Source organism: Hyperolius riggenbachi, chromosome 1, assembly GCF_040937935.1.
Source record: "Hyperolius riggenbachi isolate aHypRig1 chromosome 1, aHypRig1.pri, whole genome shotgun sequence".
Taxonomy (NCBI): domain Eukaryota; kingdom Metazoa; phylum Chordata; class Amphibia; order Anura; family Hyperoliidae; genus Hyperolius; species Hyperolius riggenbachi.
Window position 1 is genome coordinate 518046771 of NC_090646.1, and position 24306 is coordinate 518071076.

A 24306-nucleotide genomic window follows, 5' to 3' on the forward strand; every position below is an offset into this window, starting at 1 on the left:
TCTCATATCCGTGACGCCATCTAGTGGCCTATTGAGACACAGGGAAGAAGGGAATCCCCGGACATGTCATGCTGGTTCTCCGCTCTCCTCTACCCACAGAAAGCATTATGGGGACCCGGACATGTGACGCTGGCACTCCTCTAACCACCGGCACCATTACAGGGGTCACGGTAAGTGAACGCTTCACTGCAGAAAGCTCTGCAAATCACGGGGGTAGGGGGCAATTCCCTCCGCCTTCCATGTGCATCTCACTCTTCCATGTCCAGCACCCCCTTTCCATTACATGGGCATTTCCCTCTTCCATGTGCAGCAACCCCCTTCCATGTGCAGCAACCACCTTCCCCTTCCATGTGCAGCAACCCCCTTCCATGTGCAGCAACCCTCTTCCATGTGCATCTCCCTCTTCCATGTGCATCTCCCTCTTCCATGTGCATCTCCCTCTTCCATGTGCATCTCCCTCTTCCATGTGCAGCAACCCCCTTCCATGTGCATCTCCCTCTTATATGCAAGGGTTTATATGTGAGTCAATTACTTTTTCCTGCTTTCTGGGGTAAAAGTTGTGTGTGTGTGTGTGGGGGGGGGGGGGGGGGGTCGGCTTATATGCGAGTATATACCGTAATTATTATTAGGTAAATATACAAGCGCACAATCATGAATCAAAACGCTCATTTGTCCAACATTTGTACTAGATGCTAAATCCAGAATTGCAGAACAATTTTGCAGCCATACAAACATTTTCTTTAGTGATAAACAGAAGTACCTTGATTTGATGGTGATGGCGCTTTTTCAATATCCTTCACAGCATCATCTTCTAGAGTTTTGTCCAGTAGCACTTCTCCTTCAGTATCCTGATCTAGTAAACATTGAGAATCAACTGCTGTAACATCCAGGTTTTTATCTTCCAAAGTTGACACCTCTTCAACTGTTGATGGCGTTAGGTGTTCCTCTGCTTCCCCATCATCATCATCATCATCTTTTAACTCTTCTTCAGCCAATGGTCTGATTGGACTACTTTGAACAGACATATCTTCTACTTCAATGTCTGCATCATCTGCATGTTCTACATCTACTTCCTCCTCTGGCTCCTCTGGCTCTTCCTCAAAAACCAATTCATCCTCTTCAGATCCTAAATCCTCTTCCTCTTCAGACTCCGAACTGGATTCATACTCTGAGGACTCATCACTTTCATCTGAGGAATCATCTTCAGCTTTAGAGGAGGTCAGACTGGTGGCATCCTCTATAGAAAGAAGAAATAAAAAGGGTCAGATAGAGACAAAGAGAGGGAGGGACAGCGTACAGGCAGACAATGCTCCTGCACACACTTTATTTTTTTAGCCATTACCATCATCTGAGTCTTGTTCCTCATTGTCCTTCCCACTGGTTTCATCATCATCTTCATCATCGTCTGAAGCAGATGAGGAGGATGACTGATCACCTTCAAACAATCGTTGTTCCTAAAAATAAAGAGAAGCATATATAGATTTACATATACATACTGGTCAAGTAGTTACAGCAGGATGAAGAATATCATTAAGAATCTAGGTTTGTTAGTCTTTGCACTAGCTGTGTTTGTGCACAGAAAACTTTACTACTATCTATGTAATGTACAGGGCTAACTTGTAAGGAACCATTTCTCAATAAAAATGAGATTTCACTTAAACGCCCCAGATTACAGGAGTACAAATCTAAAAATCTTTTAGGCAGCAGTACTGTCCAACAATATGGTGCCTCTTTCCCCAATCCTTTGAATCTCTAAAAGTTTTTTGCCAGTTTCACAGAAAAGTGCATTAACAGAGCTGAACCCATTGCCCAATTTTTTTGCAGTGGATTTGATTCAATTGAATTACCTTTTATGAGGTGGTGTCGAAACTTTACTTAACAAAACCATATAAAAAACTTAGAAGATCATACAGTCAGAATAAGACCTCTGGATCTGTTCGAGCCTTCCTAGTCCTGTGTGCGGCCCGTAGTTTCACCCCTGGGCCCCAGTTTAAAGGTCTCGCCGGCAGCATCTTCAAGTCTCCTCGGAAGGCTCCTGAATTATGCAAGGCTCCAAGTGCTTCTGAAGACTAGTGGCTATGGACTGAACACTTGCAATCCATGGAGCCGTTTGAATTTGCGAGTAGTTGGAGACCCTAGCACTTCCGTAGCCTTCTGAGGAGATTGAGATCAAGCAATAATAGATGAAAACTCTAAGGCTGTGGTCACACTTGCTCCCAACATCTTTCCATATGATTTTGGGTTTCCTGGTGCTCTGTGATCATGTTTGCAACCGTGTTTCTCCACATTTATTCACAAATTTCTGTATTCCAGCAGAAAATACTGTAATTGGGAATGCACATATTGTGGAAACAAATAGAAAGCTGTCCATTTTTAAAACACAGAAAAACACAAACAGAATACGAAGAAATGCAATTTCCAAGAGGGCCTTTGACTTCATTGATGATCACGGTGATGCACATTTTGCTGCATTCCACGTGTGAATGTAGCAAGTCCAACCTCTGTCTAAACATAAAAATCAGAACCAGTTAGACTGATCTGGGTGTGATCTGGATACAAGCGATATTGAAAGTTAAATAAGTTAATAAGCCGACAGGTAGCTAGTGAGATCTATATGAAGACACACAGGCTAGTAGCTAGAGAGGCAAGTCTAGAGAGGGTTTCTTAAAGAACACCTGAAGTGAGAGGGATATGGAGGCTGCCATATTTATTTCCTTATAAATGACACCAGTTGCCTGGCTGTCCTGCTGATCGTCTGCCCTTTAATACTTTTAGCCACAGACCCTTAATAAGCATGCAGCAGATTAGATGTTTCCACAATTTATTTTAAATCTGGCAAGATTAGCTGCATGCTTGTTTCTGGTGTGATTCAAACACTACTGCAGCCAAATAGAACAGCAGGTATTGTCTAAAAGGAAATAAATATGGCAGCCTCCATACACTTCTCGCTTTAGGTTCCCTTTAAGTGTTGGTAACAACTGCATACTTTTTCTTTTAAACATACAACTGCATACTTTAATGCGGAGAAGAAAATGCCAATGGGATGCGCAATCAAAAGGAGAGAAATTAGGGAAAAGATGGTAAGAAAAGTGATCTAGGTAACAGAAATGATTTCTGCCTTATTAATCTGATGTATGCTACTACATTTACTAGTCAGAGTCAAGGAAAAGCAAAGCAAAATATAGAGAAATGTTTAATGAAAACCTGCTCCAGACCACCCTGAACTGGGCCAAATGGTATTTTTCCAACAAGACGAGTGCGCTAAGCATAAAGCTTAAACACCACAAGAGTTGCTTAAGGACAACTTTATAAATGAGTGGCCTAGCCAGAACTCAGACTTCAACCCCAATGAAAAACTTCTAAGCAGGCCCAGATTTACACCACAGGCACCAGATGTCATTGCACCCTAGACTTTACCCTCCATGAATCTACAAACCCCCACCGAACTGCACTATAAGTGTGCTGGCTCGCCCAGCTGTCACCTCTGCCCTACTTTCCATGCCTAGCATAGGTAACAACAGCTGCCCTTTAGTACTAGGTAGCCAGTGGTGCCTCCAAGTATTAGGTACCCAGAGGTGCTCCCGCCTGAAGGGAGATCTCATCAGTGGATTGTTGAAACCTGGGTGAGCAACCTCTCATTTATGATTTACTTGGGACTCTGCCTAGGAAAGGAGGGAGGGAGGCACTAAAAGGAGAGGAGAGTGAGCCGCCTTTTATCATCAGGTTCCTGCAGGCACGTACCTATAGTGCCTTATGGTAAATCCGGCCCTGCCTCTAAGGCAGACCTGAAAAAAGCTACCCATTGAGTGCATCTAATAACATAGGATCTGCAAATAAGAATACAGTAGCAGAAAATCCTCCAACACAGGACCGTGAAGCTTGTTATGACATAATTAAGAGGACTGCATGCTCTAATGATTGCCAAATGCTTTTCTAATATACAGTATAGTAACTAATGTAGTAGCTACTTGTGTCAATGTGATATTTCTGTTAAAGATATTTCTGTTTAGTAAAAAAATGCTGAACTTCTGTAAACTCATTATAGGTTATTGATTGTTACTTGGTGAGTAAAGAAAACGTTCATATACACTAAATCATAAACGTTCATATACACTAAATCTCCATAGTGGCACATAACTGGCTGTGTGAAAATCGTTGTTCCCCATCACCCACCTTCACCGTGATCCCACAGCAAAATCTGCGACAAGCTGCTTGTCAACAAGCTTATCACAATTGGAAGGGGAGGTATTGGTTAAAATGTTGCAAATGGGGTCTGGAAGACTTTTTTTTTTTCAAAAGGTTATCCAAAGTCACAGGTTTACTTTAAAGTGGATACCAAGCTAAAATGGGACTCCGCAGTACAAAACAGTCAACTCTTTGTCGCTAAGACGCTTTTTTCTCTTTTAATGTACTGTAGATGGAAAGTTAATTGCTGGTTAATGAAGATATGTACATTAACCACTGTATGACAACCTGACTTATAAAAACGTCCTGCTAGAGCCTCTTAATTGCTCCAGGACGTTTTTATAAGTCAGACAGTGCAGCTGCCGCTGTGCGCGTGCATGTGAAAAAAAAATATACACACCTTTATTTCGAAGTGATATATTGTCACCATACTTTGTACTAGGGACATAATTAAAATCTTGTGATAACCAGGACAAATGGGCAGATACAATGTGTGGGTTTTATGTACAGTAGCAGTGTTTATATTAAAACCATAGGGGATGAAATTGGAGAAATCGTGTATTTTTTCATTTTTTCATTTAAAATGCATAGAAAAAGTAATTACTGAAAACAAATATCAACCCCAAAATGTTCAATTTGTGGTGAAAAACACAAGATATATATATATATATATATATATATATATATATATATATATAATTTCATTGTGATTAGTAGTGATTAAGCTAATGGCAAATGAAAGGGATGAGCACTGAAAGGTAAAAATCACTCTTGTCCGTTAGGGTAAAAACCGCTTGGGGTGAAGTGGTTAAAGCCTGGATTTAAAACAGCTAATTACATAATCCATGCTCACATAAGCAAAGGACCACACACCTGTAAGTGATGTGATGTGGCATGATGTATTTTGGTAACTGCACTTACTTTACAGGACAGGGCCCCAACTGAACTGTCATCTGGTGCCTCCTCTTTCTCAGATGCATCTTCTTTATCAGAGGCCTCCTCTTCTCCATCACTTTCAACCTCTTCTTCACCTTCACTGTCTAAAGGTCTTGCAGGTCTTCTGGCAATGGCCACTGAATCTGCATCCTGCTTTAATGGATCTAATGAAGTATCCAGAGCATCTCTTTCACGGTCACACTCTAATATAAAATCCAGATAAAAATTATTAGCGCCCTGTCACAAATTCATACTGGGTGAAAAACTCATTAACATATGCAGTCTACACCAGAATACTTGGGATGTGGGTGGCCGCTAACTGATGTCAGTAAACTCGAGCTTTAATAGCTAAAAGTAAAACATAAAAATAACATTAAAGCATACATGAACTGACATTATATGATGAGATAAATACATAATCCTACTAAGAATTTGTCTCAGGTTGTCTTTCATTTTTAACATTACAGGGGTTAAAAAAAGTCCTAACCACCCATACCAGTTTAATGTCATAAGCTGTTGTAGGAGGGCTGGGTGATGTTATAATCTAAATAGTATTTTTATTTGTGCGGATTGTGGGGGGGGTCACTTTACAGAGCTATTATTACGTATTACATATTTGCCATATAAGAGACATTCTTTATCTGCACCTTCATGCTGGCCTTATTAACTTATTCTGAGGGGGAGATTTCCCCTTTCTTCTAGTGGTGGCCATGGTAACAGAAGGTGAGTGAATTATTCCAAAGGTTAGAACAAGCTACACACACCTGCAAGGTTAAAACTTCTTCGCTACACCACAAAAAAAGTGCCATTATGGCCGTATCATTATTGCCATTGGAGAGGTGAACTCGCTTTTTATCATGTCACGGTCAGCAGTAGTACAATGAAATTAGCTGAAAAACCACAAAGAGTGGAAAATAAACAGCAGGCTGGCAGTATTCTTTTCTGCATATGAAAAAAAAAAACCAAAAAAACCTCCATACTAGACAGATCTAATGCAGGTTTGCAAGCTAAAAAAACAAAAAACAAAAAAAGGACTTAAGTATGGTAGTAGAAATAAGCGGGACAAATGCTTCAAACCAAGCCTGACAGAATTTCTAATCCTTTCCCAATACAGAAGAGCAAAACATACTCATAACTGTGCTTATAGAATGGGGGAAAGGAGGCCATCTAAATCAATGAATTAACACAACTGCTGGTTGATTGCACCAACTGCTAGAAACTGGGATTTGCGGATCTGAAATTCTATATCCTGGATGGGGTCATATAGCATGTTAGGTAAATTTTGCGATCACTGCTGTTCAAAAACTTACCGTATATACTCAAATGCAAGTTGACTCCAATATTCAACCCTCTTAAGCTGGAATTTTTTATTGACTCAAGTATAAGTCTACCCAGCAAAGTAAATCGTTGCACTTGGGGCCTAGGATGGGTTAATGACTGCATTGCATACAGTATTGCAGCCATTGACCCCTCCTGTTCCTTAAGTGCAGCCAACAACTCCTCCAGGCACCCAAGTGCAGTAATGATTCACTCCCCTTCCTGCAGCCCAGTATTTCCCCTCTGCCCCTTTCCTTGTTAATTGTTGTGGCCAGGACTTTCAGACCTGTGTTTTCTTGGCATTTCCTTTATCAAGAAAGTATCACTTACCACTGGGTACATTGCTGCAAATGGGAATGTCACTATTAGTATACACATTACTCAGTGTTGCCAGTGAGCCGTGTATAAGTCGACCCCTATACTTTTATGAAGTGAATCAGACCTACATTTCTAGACTTATAGTTGAGTATATACAGTAAGTCTGCTACACACCTTTGATTTTGATTGGTCAATCACTGTCCAGTTCTACCACCTCCATGTAGTATGAGAGTTTACCTACACTCTATTCATAGTATTCAAAATCTGTTGACTTTCATACTACATGGATGTGGTAAGATTGGTTAATCATTGGCCAATCAAAATTCAAGGTGTGCACCAGGCTTAAAGGGAATGTGAAGTGAAAATAAACTTATTATACCTGTATAATGAATTGTATGTGTAGTAAGTACAGCTAAGAAATAGAACATTAGAAGCAAAGAACAAGTCTCATATTGTTTCCAGTACAGGAAGAGTTGAAGCGGACCTGAACTCAGAACTTGCTCTCTGCTCTAAAAGATACGCAACAGCATAATAACCTTTAAGTTAAAACATTTCTTTGTTACAGCTGATACAAATCCTACAATAAATCTGCAGTATTTCTACTTCCTGCTTTCATCAAAACAGAAAAATTGCTAACATCCTGTGCTTTCAGATGAGCTTGCCATAACAGTCAGCTGACACATGGGAGAGATCAAATTACAACCTGTAGACACAAATTAGGGGAAATTAGACATGCTAAACTCTCTAAATACATACAAGGTTATCAGTTTTCCTTATGTCATGTGCAAGAGTTCAGGTCCTCTTTAAGAAATTTCAGGAGTTACCTATGCAAAAGAGCTGCTCTGAGATCTCTGACCCAGTCAGAGACAGTCCTATTTTCTGAAGCACTCACATCAAAGAAGCAGTGAGACTGTTTCAGATAAGGTTTTACTGCAGGGGAGTTAAAAGAGTGATTAGCTCTGCTGTTTCATAGTTTAAAATACAGCATGTGGTTTGTAATTGCAAATATGACAGAATGATTCAATTTTATTATTAAAAAAAAACCCTATATAACTGAAAATAAAAATATGAGACAGTTGTCTTTGCTACTAATGTTCTATTCATTATCTATACTACACATAAGTCATTATATCATTTTTGTTTTGTTTTTGTTTCAGTGTCACTAAGAAAAAAAATGGCGAGGTCTCTACAGTCAATTACTACATTTTGTTAGCATATGTAATCTATGAAAGTATTAGAGAATTGCTGTAATTAACATTTTTATATTGCTATGCTTCTACAGAATTCAAATCTATTGCCAGATGCTGTCAAAGCACAAAACGTTCAGGGTGTTTTTTCATCATCAGGAACCTATGAGATCAATAATGTATGAGATATTCAGCAACTCATAGTAAGCAATTACGCTTAACATGAAAGGTTCATAATACCAGTCTACAGATTATTTACTTACAGTAGACTGTGTGAACTACACAAAGTTTCAAAGCGAAGCAAAAACATTTATGAGATTTCTTTTTTTTGTTTTAAACGAAGTAAAAATGTGTTTTAAAATAAGAACATAATGATTTCCCACAAACTGTAACACACATCTGAACTCATTAAACACACCCCTAAGGTGTATCCTTCTGGCTCAGCCAGGGGCTCAAGGTCCTTTAATCAGGTTCCCTTAAAAATCCTTCTCACAATTGCCTGTTGAATGTTATCTACTGCCCGGTTCACATTTTCGTTGCCTGCAGCATACTTTGAGATTATGGTTTCCTCCCGATTGCCTCACCCAGTTTGAATCAGATAGCCTCAATTTTTATTACTGACCCCTCCCCGAAAAACGAATTACTGTATATCACTAGACAACAGCCTGATTCTTCCTTGACCCACAGTTTGCCAATTTACAAAAAAAAGGCTACTTTGGGGTGCAATGTTTGTAAAATGACAGATGTGTGATAATAAAATAGAGCCCCCAGTGGACCCAAGATCTCACCAACAGATTAATTATTTCTTAGTGCCCAGATCATATGTGACCCCAACATATTTGTCCACCTTCTCTGCACAGTTCACCACTGTGTTCTAAATGCCAAATAAGTTCAGGTATATTGGAAACAAATAAATACAATTTGTACAGGATTGTAAAACCTCCTCTATTCACATTAGCCCCAAATTTACTTTTTAATTCCAGTCTAGACAAATCTGCTAAAGCTTTCTGTGCAGAAGTCTGCAAAACACTTACCAAAGACTGGTTACAAACAATATCCCGCCCCCCCCATTTTTAACTAACTGGATACGTACAACTAACTCGATTATTATACTGAGCAAGCTCATGTAACTCCATCATGGCATACAAAGATAGTTTCACTCTAACTGGAAAAAAGGATGAAAACTTTCAAGACTATACTGTAAATCCTTACATACCGGAAGTGTGGAAGGAAGGACTTCACTACTGTTACCCAAGAATGGAGTTTCCTTTTTCATACACCCACTTAATCTTCTCCTATCCAATTTTGTGGTATCAAATGGCAATTTAAAATAGCAGCCCCGTGGCCATCTACTATAGTTTGCAACCCATCGCAGATTGTATCTGTTATGTTTTACAGCATTTCATTTTATTAACGCTGTTTCATGTATCAGGTGTTGCACTAGTAGTCTTCCTCTGTATGAGCAGCATTTTTTTTTACGCATACTAAATCCTTTGCACCTCTGCAGATTTTAACGGTTTCCAATACTTGTACGGGTAATTTGTGATTGCATGTAGTAATAAACCGGATATGTTAAAATAAAAAGATGAAAAAAAGAAAAACAAAATGTTCCCTCATGGCTCCTGAGATTCTTATTGCAAATCTACAGATAATTAGAAGAACTGTGGTGTTTTTGATACAGCGTTATGTTTAACCCTTTTGGGACCCTACGGCTCTGGGCCATTAACTAATTATAGACTGCATCACGCCAATTGGCTTGAATGCGGCGACAGCCCCAAGACTGCCTAACTCTAATTGGCGTGTAATCCTGGGGGTGTGTTTTGCAGATGCGCGCTCATCTCCGCTTCAATGACGGAGCTCCGCTCTAGAGCAGTCTATTGGCAGCGCTGTACTGGGGACAGCCGTGTGACACGGCTGTCCCCCTAGGAGGCACAGGAGTGATTGTATGTCATAAGCTGATGCCTATGACAGCCGATCGCCGTGATTAACTGGCGGGGGAGGGAGGGAAAATAAAAAATAGTGAAATTTAAGAAAAAGAAACAAATAAATATACAAATAAATAAACATGCCGGCAGGGATCAGAGCCCACCAACAGAAATCACTTTTGTGCTGACTTGTATGGCTCTGCAGCGAGCACTAGATGTAAGCCTATGCTCCTAAAGTGGTCAAGGATCAGAGTCATCCTTTCCCTATTGAGCCCTGTGATTGGGTCACAGTAATCACAATGAAATTAGCTCCTGACCAGGATGCAGAAGCTCAGCAGTCACTGAGATAGCTGAGCAAGGGGGTGCAGCGACCGAACAGTGCGGGTGGCGCGAGTGTGCAGCGGTGAATAGTTGGAATCTACATCCTGTCAGCCACCTGCTGGATGTAGATTCTAACTACGTCAGTACAGGAAAGAAGATGACGTAATAAAGGCATGTCAGTATAATAAGCACACTTGGTGGAAAGTGCAGACCCTTTACAAGCATACACTTCTCCATGTGATTACAAACCTTCATCTTCATCACCCTCATCTACTGAAGGCGAAGGACGAATTCTCTTCTGTTCTCCCCCAAGTGCAGCTTCTGGAGGTTCTTTCCTCTTAACCTTTACAAGAAGACAATCAGAAGAAAATCAATAATTGTAAGGCTCAAAGCAACTTTAATGGGCCAAAATACTCTGCGCATGAGCGGTATGTCAGGTCAGCAGCCTTGTGACCGTGTTCCCACGTGAGCGAGCACAAGAGATGAGTGAAGAGTGCAGTCACAGGGCTTCTGCCCTGACATTCTCTGCAAATAACATCTGTTATTTTACTTCTCATTGGTAGATCATGAAAGATGCCTTACTGAGAACAATGTAGCTACCGGGCCTTTTTTACCGTGACTACTACTTTTTTAGGGAACTCCACCTTTGTCATCTTACATGAACCATTGTGGCCTGTGGCCCACTGATATCTCAGAAAATGAAGCTCACTGCATTGCAACATTAGATCAGTAATATAAGATACTTACTTTAAATGAGGGCAGTCGTATTGCACCACGTAAACCGAAGCCCAATCCTCCTATTCCATCAAAGCCTAGACCTTCCCCTTTATTCCAGCTTTCTAGTAGACTTGATGTTATTTGGTCCTTGGCCTTTGTTTTCTCTTCATCTTTGTTATCGCCAGATTTTACTGGGGTCAGAGATTGCTATCAACAACACAACAGAAACAATATCAGTAATGACTTATTGCACCAAACAGCGCTCATTGACAAATATTTTAAAGAGTGAAACCCATCATAGAAGCATGCATTTAGTTGGATATTTAACACCCTATCTATTTCTGAAATATAAACAGTACTAACCTTTGCTTGGCGCTCTTTCTTATCCCACCACTCATCAAAGGCTCGGAATGCCACCACTTCAACCATTTTCCGGTTCAAGTCTCTTTTCATAATTGCTTTAAGTTCTTTAACAATAACTTGCAGAACTCCATCCACTGTGGCTTTGTGTGGATCCTCCTTTTTGTGTTCATAGCCTGGTGGTGGCACTGAAGGGTCAAATTTGGGGTAAGGAGGCCAAGGCTGACCCCTTGTCATGTAAGAGGACATGGCAAAGGGCCGATAAGCATGTTGATTGCCAAATGACATTGAACTACCCACGAAATGGTGATAAGGATAGGCATTCTGCCCCTGCATCATGCGGCTGAGCATTTGAGTCTGCATTTGGAACGACATAGGCATTCCTCCCCACTGGGTACCAAGTGCATTAATCATTTCACCCTGCACCATGGGGAACATACCTTGATGGTATGGGGGCGGGGGATGTAACATGTGAGGTGGTGGAGGTGGTACTCCAGGTGGAGCAGGCAATGGGGGAGGGGGTACAGTTACAGAAGGATGGGTTGGCGGCGGAGGTGGAGGAAGAGGAGGTGGCATGGGAAAGCCAGACTGTGGGGGAGGTGGTGGAGGAAGTGGAGGAAATCCAGGATGTAGCATAGACATGACTGGGGTGACAGCTGAATTCACAACAATGGATTTGTCACACTCTCCACTAGCGATGGGAGAGGTGCTCATTTCCTCATCTGAAATCTCCATGTCCTCTCCTGAAGAAGGATGAACCTGCATAAACAAATAGTGTCAGTTAGTTTAAACAATTCTATAAAGCCGTCACAATATTGCATCTTCTTCATAAAGGGTACCTGAAGTTCGGCGGGGTAAATTACCCACAATGCCGCTCTTCACCCAGCATTTCAACGAGCTTGCAAACGTCCTAATGGAAGCATTACAGGCCTCGCTATGTTGAAGGAGGAAGTGCTCCATATAGTCCAATAGACGCTTGCAAGCTCGTTGAAACGCTGGGCGGAGAGTGGCATTATGGGTAATTAACTCCGCCGCATCTAGCCGCTCAGCTGGGGCAATTAAAGCCAATTTGAATCACGAGTAGCCACTGTGGTTACTCGTGATTATTCCGTGATCAGCATCCCTGCATAGTACCAATATTAGTTAGAAACTACCTGTACCCACATTTTTTATTGCAAAAATGAGTAACACCAGTGCTTTATCTGTGTAGTCAGACTGCAAGGTCAGTTCTCCTGAAATCTAATTAGAGGCCATAAATCTTGTATGGCTTTGCCAACACTTATAGCAGGATGGGGATTTAAAGTTCAATAGGTCATCACTTCTCTGTGGAGTAGATAAATGAACAGCAGGAATGTAAAGGTGCCCATACATCATATTGACCAAGAAACAGATCTCCCCCTGATCTAGTCTGATTGGAGAGAGATCTGTTCCCTGCCCATACACCACAGGCCGATTCCCGATCGATTTCTGCATGAAATCTCTCAGTAATTGGCCTTGTTACGCCGCATCTGCCGCTGTCCCCCTAGTGTAAAATGAGCCCCCTGGTGTCCGCCGCTGGCTCTGTGCTCTGTCCACATACACATGCCTCACGTGGTTGTTGGTGTAACATGGGCACGTGTATGTGGTCAGAGGACTGAGCACCAAGCCACCGACAGGTAAAGTATTCAGGCATGGGGCAACATTTTACACTGCGCTCCCAATCAAACATGCCGGCCCTATATCTTGCAACTTGTCCAATAGATATGTGACCAATTTCAGCCCGAAACTGGTTGCATTGTTGATTGGGCATGCTCTTGGCAGCACAGATTTTCATTTGTTTAGATTAGAATTGGATGGACGATGGGCCGCCAAGTCGCCTTATGTAAGGCCACCTTAGTGTGATTGATGTTAAATGGGACCACGGGAAAGTTGTATTTAGGACTTGACATCTAGAGATAGACATACATTTAGATATTCCTAGTGTGCTCAGTTATGCCAATAGAGACTTGAAATCCAGTTGAGTAACACCCCCCCCCCCCCTTCAAAATCTACTGCCTCTCCTCTCACTAATGTTCATTCCATATAACATAACAAGAACATTTCTATAGCGCTTTTCTACCATAGGACTCAAAGCACTTAGGTTCTCTCAGATTCAGTGGTTGGTAGTAGGATAAAGTAGTTTCTGAAAAAAACTTGCTTTATTTACTTATTTAGAGAGACTTGACTGCATTGTTTACCAGCAACTTGAAATCTATGTACAGTGAAGGAAATGGTGCAGAGGGAGTAAAAATGTCAAACAAATTTTAAAGTGAATCTGAAGGGGAAAAAGTGCCCAAATGGGCACTTATCTCAGAGAACCCTTTAGCTGCCTCCCATTTTCCACTTTTTAAACCTCTATGTATGGTGAATTAAAATGAACTATCAAAATATTAAAGTATGTACATTGGATTAAACTCGGTCAAGGCAGAGGTTTGGGACAGTCTTGGCTGAGAATCTAGCAGGGGTCCCCAACCCCCGGTCCACTGCCGGTCCGTGGGCTGTGTTATGCCGGTCAGTGGGTCTCTTCTCTCTCTCTCTCTCTCTCTTTTTTCCCCCAGGAGAGCAGCATGCAGCAGAGTGTCAGCAGGTGGTGCTGTTCTCATTACAGCATCAGTTGTGCTCTCTCTGAATGGCTGGATGCTGAAAAACTCTCTGCCACATGCTGCTCTACTGAAAGAAGATGCCAGACTCATGGTGGTAGGGCTGACTGGGGGCACATCTATCAACCTAACCTGGGAGGGGGGCTACATAACACTGGGGGCACATCTAGCTATCTAAATTAAAAATAGATGAAAATGCCCTTCTTCGATAGAACTGAATTGTAAAACAATGAAATGAAACGTAATTTCTCTATAGCAGTTGTAAAACTGGAAGCAAGAAGAAGCAATTACATCACCTGTTATTCACTCCCTGAAATCTAACGTTTCACCAAAGCCTTGTGTTACCAGAGACCAGCTGGCCTCTTTTATCCTCAGTCATCAGTCACACAATAAGCTTTATACTGCTGCAACTGCTCAGAGCAACTAAATATGTGAAGCAACCCCTGAATAAACACTGGCAGCACCAACTAACTCGCACTGCAAAGTCACATGACTATAACAGAAACCAGCAGAGTTCTGTGATCATTAGGAAACAAGGATGTCACCCATAGCAAAAGTGGGATCCTTATAGTTCTTCAACGCAACGTCAGTGAATAACTGACCTGTTCGCTGGTACATGGGAATTAGTGTCAATCCCCACCCCTGCAAAGTCCGGAGCTTTGTGGCCACCCCCACCAGTGTCGCGATAATCCACCCCCCAGCTCAGTGGCCATGGCCTGATAGGCAGCCACCAAATTTCAGACAGGCCACAGCAACGCAGATGGCAGCCACAGAGCTCTGAACGTCTCAACGGGCTTCAGATTGACAACAGGGGGTGGGGTTTAACAATAATGGCCACTTCCCAGCAAACAGGTGATTTATTCACCCATTCAATCACCCAAGTTACATTCAGGAAATATAAGGAGACCATTACTTAAATAAATTGTATATACTAATGCGCTGGATTATAAAGTAACCTTGCCTAAATCATAAAGTAATCTTGTAGTGAGAGGGATATGGAAGCCATCATCTTTCCTAGCTGTTTGCTGATCTATGCCTTAAATACCATAAAGCGGTATTGAAGACAGAGAGGGATATGAAGGTGGCCATGTTTATTTCCTTTTAAACAGTATTGGTTGCCTAGCTGTCCTGCTGATGTACTTGACTTCAGTAGTGTCTGAATCACACACCTGAAATAAGCATGCAGCTAACCTTGTCAGATTTTAGTCGGATCTGCATGCTTGTTCTGGGTCTATGGCTAAAGGGATTAGGGCAGAGGAGCTGCAGGACAGCCAGGCAACTGGTATGGTTTAAAAACGAGATAAACATGGCAGCCTGCATATCACTCTCACTTCAGGTTCCCTTTAAAGAGACACTGAAGCGGAAAAAAAAATTATGATATTATGATTTGTATGTGTAGTACAGCTAAGAAATAAAACATTAAGATCAGATACATCAGTCTAATTGTTTCCAGTACAGGAAGAGTTGAGAAACTCCAGTTGTTATCTCTATGCAAACAAGCCATTAAGCTCTCCGACTAAGTTAGGGCTGGTTCAGATGGACGCTTGCGGAGCGTTTACCGCAAGCGTTCGGAACGTCGCAGTAAACGCTCCCATTCAAGAGAATGGGAGCGTTTACACCAAGCTTTTGCACGCTTTTACCCGAACGCGGCGTTCGGGTCCCGATTTTCGTTCGCGTTCGAGCTGCCCCTGGAAGCGACATGTAGCTTCCAGGGAGCGGCCAACCGCGACGGCTAATGCGACGGCTAACGCGACCGAAGGCTACTGAAAGCCTGACCGCGCAACGCCCCAGACGCGACGCCACGCAGACGTCCGTCTGAACCAGCCCTTAGTCGTGGAGAGGGCTGTTATCTGACTTTTATTATCTCAACTGTAAGTGAACTGTTTACTTTTTCTCTGATAGAGAGGTCATTACTTCACAGACTGCTCTGAAAGACTCATTTTGAATGCTGAGTGTTGTGTAATCTGCACATATTATAGAATGATGCAATGTTAGAAAAAACACTATATACCTGAAAATAAAAGTATGAGAATATTTTCTTTGCTGCTAATCTTCTAGTAATTATTCGTAGTACACAACCAATTCACTATATCATATTTTTTTTTCGCTTCAGTGTCTCTTTAAGCCACTGCCCCAGAACAATTATTAAGATCAAGTGCTCTGACTAAAGTCCAACCACATGCTTGTTTCAGGTGGGCGATTCAGACACTTCTGAAGCCAGGCAATTGCCATTGTATAACCCCCTTTGCGTATTCCCCAGGAGGTATAAGGAGGGAGAACAATGGTTCAGACAGTGTTTGGCCAAGATAATCCAACAGGCTGGCTCTTTTGCCGATGCATCAGGGAGGGTCAGGGACCTGTGTACATGCACTAAATTCTTGGCACAACCGGTCTTTAGTGGTCTCTTCGGTCGATTTAAATGTAGTGTGTACGAAACTTGACTGAACTATGCTAGTTGCTTTAGGATTTTACTAGTAGACCTAAGCCCGTTTAAAATCGGGCTCTAGGGCCTCGATTCATCAAGACTTATCGAATTGGTTAATGACAGTTCGGTAAAATACCGAATTCGTTAAGTTGATTTCAGGATTCATCAAATTTATCTACAGCTGTTAGCGAGCATTCGGTAATCATTCGTTAGTGATGCGTTAAAACGGAAGAAAGTGCAATTCATGAAAATGAAAGTGGGCGTGGTTTAGCGTTAGATTTAGGATTAGTGATCTCCTTCACTGCTCTGTCGTTATTCCTGTCAGATCATTGCTGACAGAGAAGATGGAGCCATTTGAAGTGGTTATGTATCAGCTGAGAGCGATTCAAAGGCGCAGAAGGGCAAGAATAAGGTCTAGAACCATATCAATTTGCAAGAGAATATATTTATTTGCTATAACAGGACATCTGCAAGAGAACACAGGCAGTGCCAGGGTTAATTAAATTGCTAGCTGCACTATATTTTTTTTTAGAAAAGGCTCCTATCAAGCCATAGCTGGCGAAATTGTGGCATTGACCCAAGCCACTTCCAGAATCCTGGTCCAGGTGTTAAGCCCTATTCAGAATGTGGCTACGTAGTGTTCAAAGGACTGCCTTTTACCCACAATTCCACGGGAATCTTATGGCCTTGTGTTAAATTACCGCTGTAAAATGGAAATATCGACACGTTACTGAATTGTTATCGATATTTTATCGAATTCACACCGAATGCGGAAAAACCTTGATGAATACAACTAGAAAATCGATAAACTTCGAATTCGGTAATTTAACAAACTGGAAAAAGTTATCTCAAAGACAATGATGAATCGAGGCCTAGGTCTCTCTCACCACCGCATGTCAGCGTGTGCGCACGCACCGTCCTGCCGCCGTTAGTGCAGTGTGAACGGGGCCTTAGGGTTTTATTACATAGGATTTATGACAGCAGATCGCTTTAGTGCCTCCCAGGGGGACAGCCGTGTCACATGGCTGTCCCCAGTACATCGCTGCCTTAGATCGCAGCACTGTACAGTGTTATTTAAAGGCGGTTTCGCCGTCTAACAGTCTCCTATCAGCGATCGCCGCTGGGAGACCGATTACAGAGCAGAGCTCCATCATTCAAGCGGAGATATCCTGCAAAACCCCGCCCCAGGCCTTCACGCCAAATGGCGTGGAGCGTTCCTGGGGCTGCCGCCGCGTTCACGCCAATCAGTGTGGAGTGGTCAGCAAGGGGTTAAATCAAATGTAATCAGTTTATCAAATAGAAGATCCAATTGTACTTGAATCAAGTACACCATTTTAAACATTCAAAATGTTCACTTCAGAGCTTTTTGCAATCATCTCACAATCTTAAAAGGGCAACTAGCTTTGCACATAAGTGCAAATGATCTATTTGCCCCTTCATGTGACCTGCAGTGGCTAGATCTCTGTATCTAGACATCCTAGGCAGGAAGCTTAAAGCGGATCCGAGATGAAAAACTAAATTATAACAAGTAACTTGTCTATATATCTTATCTAAAATTTAGATAGTTTACACAGGAAACCGCTACAATAGAATATGATTATTTCTTGCTGTGATACAATGACAGCAGCCATGTTTGTAAACATTACAAACAGGCAAGCTTATCTGCATCTTCTGTGAAAAAAAAAAACCTAATCCCCCCCCTCCTCCCCTCTGCCTCTGAAATCTCTGGCTAGTAATACCTCCCCCTCCTCCTGCCCAGACTGAGCTCCCATGAGCCCTTGCTACTGCCAAGGCTCTCTGAAAAACTGTGGGCGAGGCTTGTTTAGTTCATAGGGAATTAGAGCATTAAAACAAAAAAGTATTTGGCTTGAGGAATGCCCTATAAACAATAGGAAAGGAACACAATTATGCAAGGAGTAAAAGTTCATCTCGGATCCACTTTAATGTAATGTTTACATGAACTTAAAGTGACCATGCAGTGACATGGTACGAAGGGTGAATGTTTTTGTTTCCTTTTAAACAATGGCAATTTTGTGGCTGTCCAGCTGGGCTTTCTGTCTTCATCAGTGCCACACTCCTTTAACAAGCTTGCAGCCAACTGGGTCATAATTTATGCTGGGCATACACGGTTCGTTTGAAATTATCAATCGAGCCGCTGACGGCTCGATTGATAATTTCCGACCTGTCCGATACCCCGCCGGATCGATTCCGCGCTCGATACCAGTGGGGAGAACAATGGGGGCAAACGAAAGGCTGATTAGAAGCGCCCGCGGGGGCGAGCGGGGATCGATCCGCGCGGGCGAGCGGCGACGCGCCGGCATCGAGTCGTTGGCTCGAATCCAGCGCATTATCTCACCGTGTATGCCCAGCATTAGTCAGAACACTTGATCTGCATTCCAATTCAAATTATTGGAGACTGAGAATTAGTAGAATGGCCAGGCAGGTAGCATAGTCTAAAATAAATATTTTACGCCCTCCAAATCCCTCTTTTTTTTTAAAATCAAACAAGATTTATTGAAAAATTCAAGGCACAAATATATTGAATCAGAATCAGAATAGACATACATACTTCCTTATATGTAATTACAAGAGAAAGGATAATATATGTGAGACATATGGAGCGTCCAATTTACAATCATAGAGCAGGCTGGTAGAGAAATACATACATTTTAGAAGAAAAAGAAACAAGCCGCCATTTCTTATCCAAAAAGTCTACCCCTAATCAAATCAAAAGTGACAACCTCAGGAGTATTCAACCATTTATACCAAATATTTTCAAACCAAGCCCCATTACCCCTATGCATATGTACTATTTTTTCCAATTTAAGATACTCATTAAGTTGTTTAACCCACTGCGTATAAGTAGGGGAGGCTTCATCTATCCAATGCTTAAGAATGAATAATCTCGCTTGAAAGACTTCTATAAATTGCAATAAGGGATACTTGCTTGGGATCAGAAAGGCCAGTGGCACTAAGGATACATGTGTTAACATCATTCACTATTTCAGTTTGAAAAATTCCGGATAAAGTAGTAGTAATCATTCCCTAATATCTATGCAATACAAATTGAACCAGAAACAGCGGCAGAAGCGCCTGACCTGGGCTACAGAGAAGCAGCACTGGACTGTTGCTCAGTGGTCCAAAGTACTTTTTTCGGATGAAAGCAACTTTTACATGTCATTCGGAAATCAAGGTGCCAGAGTTTGGAGGAAGACTGGGGAGAGGGAAATGCCAAAATGTCTGAAGTCCAGTGTCAAGTACCCACAGTCAGTGATGGTCTGGGGTGCCATGTCAGCTGCTGGTGTTGGTCCACTGTGTTTTATCAAGGGCAGGGTCAATGCAGCTAGCTATCAGGAGATTTTGGAGCACTTCATGCTTCCATCTGCTGAAAAGCTTTATGGAGATGATTTCATTTTTCAGCACGACCTGGCATCTGCTCACAGTGCCAAAACCACTGGTAAATGGTTTACTGACCATGGTATTACTGTGCTCAATTGGCATGCAAACTCTCCTGACCTGAACCCCATAGAGAATCTGTGGGATATTGTGAAGAGAAAGTTGAGAGACACAACACCCAACACTCTGGATGAGCTTAACCACTTAAGGACCAGCTAACGCCCATAGGCGTCAGCAGGTCTTAAGTGGGTTACCATGGAAACGGCCGCCTTTCCATGTCAGTTCACGGAGGGTGTCTCCGTGAACAGCCGGAGAGCCGCCGATCGCGGGTCGCCGGCAAAATGTAAACACTGTTTACATCATATGGCGCAGCGCCGTAGAGCAGATCAGCGATCCCCAGCCTCTGATTGGCCGGGGATCGCCGTCATTTGATAGGCTGCAGCCTATTCTACAATGCGCAGGACGGATATCCGTCCTGCACTGCTCACAGGGGGAGGGAGAGGGCGCCGAAAACACTGCGGAGGGGGGCTTTGAAGAGCCCCCCCCCCCCCCCCCGCAAAGCGCAGCAAGCCGTCGGCGATCAGACCCCCCCCAGGAGGACATCCCCCTAGTGGGGAAAAAAAGGGGGTAAGTCTGATCACCCTGGCTATTTCCTGATCGGTGCTGCGGGCTGGAGAGTCCACGCAGCACCGATCAGAAGAAAATCCCCTGGTCCTTAAGTGGTGGGCCGCTATGGAAGCATCCTGGGCCTCCATAACACCCGAGCAGTGCCACAGGCTGATTGGCTCCATGCCACGCCGCATTGAAGCAGTCATTTCTGCAAAAGGATTCCCGACCAAGTATTGAGTGCATAACTGAACATAATTATTTGAAGGTTGACTTTTTTTGTTTTAAAAACACTTTTCTTTTATTGGTCGGATGAAATATGCTAATTTTTTGAGATAGGAATTTTGGGTATTCATGAGCTGTATGCCAAAATCATCAATATCAAAACAATAAAAAGGCTTGAACTACTTCAGTTGTGTGTGATGAATCTAAAATATATGAAAGTCTAATGTTTATCAGTACATTACAGAAAATAATGAACTTTATCACAATATGCTAATTTTTTGAGAAGATCCTGTATATCTAAATACTACATAACACTCTGCCTAGGATGCATGGATACAGAGATTTGACTGCTGCAGCCTAATGCTACTCCTGGTGCATTCTTTGGGATCATGCTAGTTGGGGGAACTTAAACACGCAAACACACATGCATGCACGCACACCACAACCAAAGGGCAGAGTGGGTCGTATGACCACACTGCAGAATGGCAAGATTAAAGTTATAGAGACCGTTTTAATAAATTGGTTATACGACACTGAATTGTTGAGAAGGAAGCAGAAAATCTGTAGGTGGATAGGGTCTATATTGCATTATGGAGGACATCTTTAACTATTAAAGTGGTCTGAAAGTCAGCATTTCTACTTTGCTCTAAAAGATTCCTCACAGCTTGAAAGCTACTAACCCAGAATATTTTTTTTTTTTTTTGCAGAAATGGTTAAACAAAACACTTTGTCTTGCTATTCAGCTTCAAATCTGCATCCAAACTGGAGATAACAGTATCTTGGTTTGCATTGCAATGTTTATACATGGGTGTAAACACAGTATAACAAGTGAAAAGGAGCTCTCTGTAAAGCTCTCTGTGCTTCAAGCACACAAATAGCTCAGAACAGCCGATTAGAAGATGTTAAAATATGACAACTGTATGAGTAATAAAAAGTAGGAAAACACATTGTTATTGAATGTTATGTCGGAGTTTCAGACCACTTTAAGAACAAATCATTTGCTGCCAACTTTGTGCATGGAGCCAATTATTGCTGTAATTTTAGACCATTATCAGTATGCCCAAATTCTGTACTTCCACAGAACACAGCAAAGATTTAAAGAGGAACTGTTGTGGAAATAACGTAATTAATAAAATTGCTTTTTTATATATATATATATATATATATATATATATATATATATATTTTTTTTTTTACAATATTTATTTTTTACTCAATGAATGTTTATCCATTGTAAAATCTTTCCTTTCCTTGATTTTCAGTCTGAAATTTATCACAGGTGGCGACATCTTTATTGCTGCCAGGTGATCTCTGCGGGAATGTCAGGTATCATGAATGATTTACTGCACTCTACTTGGTCACTACAGTGCCTCTTTAAATAAGGTTTATCGTTCAACTTGATAATGAAGGACCAAACCACCTCTCTTTTCTTTCTCATCCTTACAAATCATTACTTTGTTGCCTATAAACTACCTGCAGGCGCAATGCTACGCTCACTTTCACGTTATCCTCCTCATTCAGGCACACAGTTTTTCTTTCCTAAGCAAAAGGTGAGCAGATGAATACACTGGAACTATGTTCTCTTTGCTAAAATAAATAAATAAAAATGAATGGTACAGTTTTGCATTTTACATCAAACCTGTATTTAGTCACAAAGATCTAATGTCATCTAGTATGAAACAGGTCATCAATTCCAACTGCTATAAATGTGACACTGAGTGAGCTTCTTCTTGTTGACGTCTGACACAAAAATAATCGACCTTTTGAAACATTCTGTCCACCATGTAAATGTTGATTAACTGTGCAAGCAGTGTGCTCAAATGAGTGCTGTTGCACCCTTCTTGGGGTTTATTTTCTGTAGACGCAACAGGAAGTCCCTAGCTTTGCACTGCACATAATTAATCAACACCGATTAATCATGGGTTCACATTCACTGATTGTGCGTTAAACCTAATGACAGGGAGCAGAACTGCCGCTATAGTGGTCTCTCCTGATATTCAAGTGAACCACTTCTGGTTCTGCGCTCCAAATTTTAGACTGAAGTTTATCCAGACGGCGGTGACTAAAATTTACGTTCCTGTTTGGAAGCTGTTATTCTTGCCAGGGCGTAGATGATTTCAATCACCGCCGCATGCTTCACTCCCCGCCACAGCTCACTCGGTATGACAGCAGAGCTCTGGGAGCCGGTCAAGAGCCAATTTCAATGGCCCCTGACCCTATTATCAATGTGAGCCAATCTCTTTGGCTCACATATTCAGGAGCCAATGAAATCGGCTCCTGACCAGCTCACAGAACTCTGCCGTCACAGAGACAGCAGAGTGGGTGGCCTGAGGGGAGGGGTGTGCGGCGTGAACAGTGGTAGCAGCAATTCAGTGCCGCGATTTGTTGGCATGCGCCGGTTTCTGGGGCCAGAGATTGCTGGTACTGAAGGGGTTAAAGTTTACCCCAGCCAAAGCTTGGGTTCAAAATCAGACCTTACCCTAAAGAGAGGGAAGCCTCAGGATCCTAATTGAGGCTTCCTTTGGTGGTCTGAATCCCCTCCATTGCTGAGCACGGTCCACCTCCACATTGGGGCCGTGCAGCTAGTCTTCCTGGATCATGGCTGCACGAACCTGCCCACACATGCGCAGTAGCACAGAGCCCACGTCTCCAGCTTACTGAACATGGACGGGCTTGCATGGCCACGATACAGGACGACAAGCTGCACGGCAACAATATGATCAGCGACAATGCTCAGCAACGAGGGACATCAGACCAACGAGGGAAGCCTCAATAGGATTCTGAGGCTTCCCTCTCTTTTGGTAAGTATCCAATTTTGTATCCGAGCTTCACATAGGGTACACTTTAACCACTTGAGGACCGCAGTGTTAAGTCCCCCCTAAAGACCAGGGCAATTTTCAGTAAATTGGCCACTGCAGCTTTAAGGCCGCACAACACAGCATTCCCCCCTTTTCTCCCCAATAGAGCTCTCTGTTGGTGGGGTTGGATGCCCCTGCCCCCCCCCCCTTGTTTATTGTTGTTTATATACATATTTATATACATATTTGTATATATATTTTTTTTTTATAAAAAACGCTATTTATTTTCCCCCTGCTCCCCTATGAGAGCCGATCGCTCACCTGTGTGGCAGGGGGACAGCCGTGTCCCACGGCTGTCCCCAGTACAGTGCTGCTGCGGATTGCAGCGCTGTACTTAGTGAAAAGAGACTCGGAGACCCTGAGCAGGAGATGCGCACGCAGCCAGCGCGCGCATCTCCTGCAAACTGCAGCCGCAGGACTTGACACCAATTGCTGTTAGGCGGTCCTGGTGCTCCCACCGCGGCCACGCCCATTGGCGTGGGGCGGTCTTTAAGTAGTTAAGGACCACCATCATGAAATATTGTAAAATGTAAAATGCATGCATATAAACTGTACATTTTTACTCAATGTTAAATGCACTATAAATAACTTTTTTCCTGTGTTGCTGTTGCTTACTGTAAGCAGTATAAAACTGAAAGATCTGACAGATTTTAGGCTAGTCCATCTCCTCCTAGGAAATTCTCAGTATTACCTTTAGGGCAGTATCACACTACAGCATTGCGGTAAGCAATTTTACCACAAGAGGCCACTAAGTCAATGAAAGTCAATGGTGACTGCATATTTAATGTATTCACTGTTAGCTCTGTATGAAGTTTTTAGCTGGTTGCTGGGAATGATGGAATGCAGATTTTTACTATAATGAAAAAAAACAAAAAAAAAAAACACACGATCTTCAACATTATTGACAGTTGG

General features: G+C 42.3%; 1 protein-coding gene across 1 annotated transcript in view; it reads right to left on the reverse strand.

The window, feature by feature from the left end:
- SETD1B (SET domain containing 1B, histone lysine methyltransferase) overlaps positions 1-24306 on the reverse strand; it is a 105239-nt gene that overhangs the window by 28262 nt on the left and 52671 nt on the right. Inside the window, exons 7-12 of the mRNA XM_068244986.1 lie at positions 11270-12025; positions 10937-11113; positions 10439-10532; positions 5107-5324; positions 1343-1454; positions 761-1237 (exon numbers count right to left, since the gene is read on the reverse strand). Of these exons, the coding sequence (XP_068101087.1) occupies positions 761-1237; positions 1343-1454; positions 5107-5324; positions 10439-10532; positions 10937-11113; positions 11270-12025 (1834 nt within the window). The remainder of the gene's footprint in view (positions 1-760; positions 1238-1342; positions 1455-5106; positions 5325-10438; positions 10533-10936; positions 11114-11269; positions 12026-24306) is intronic.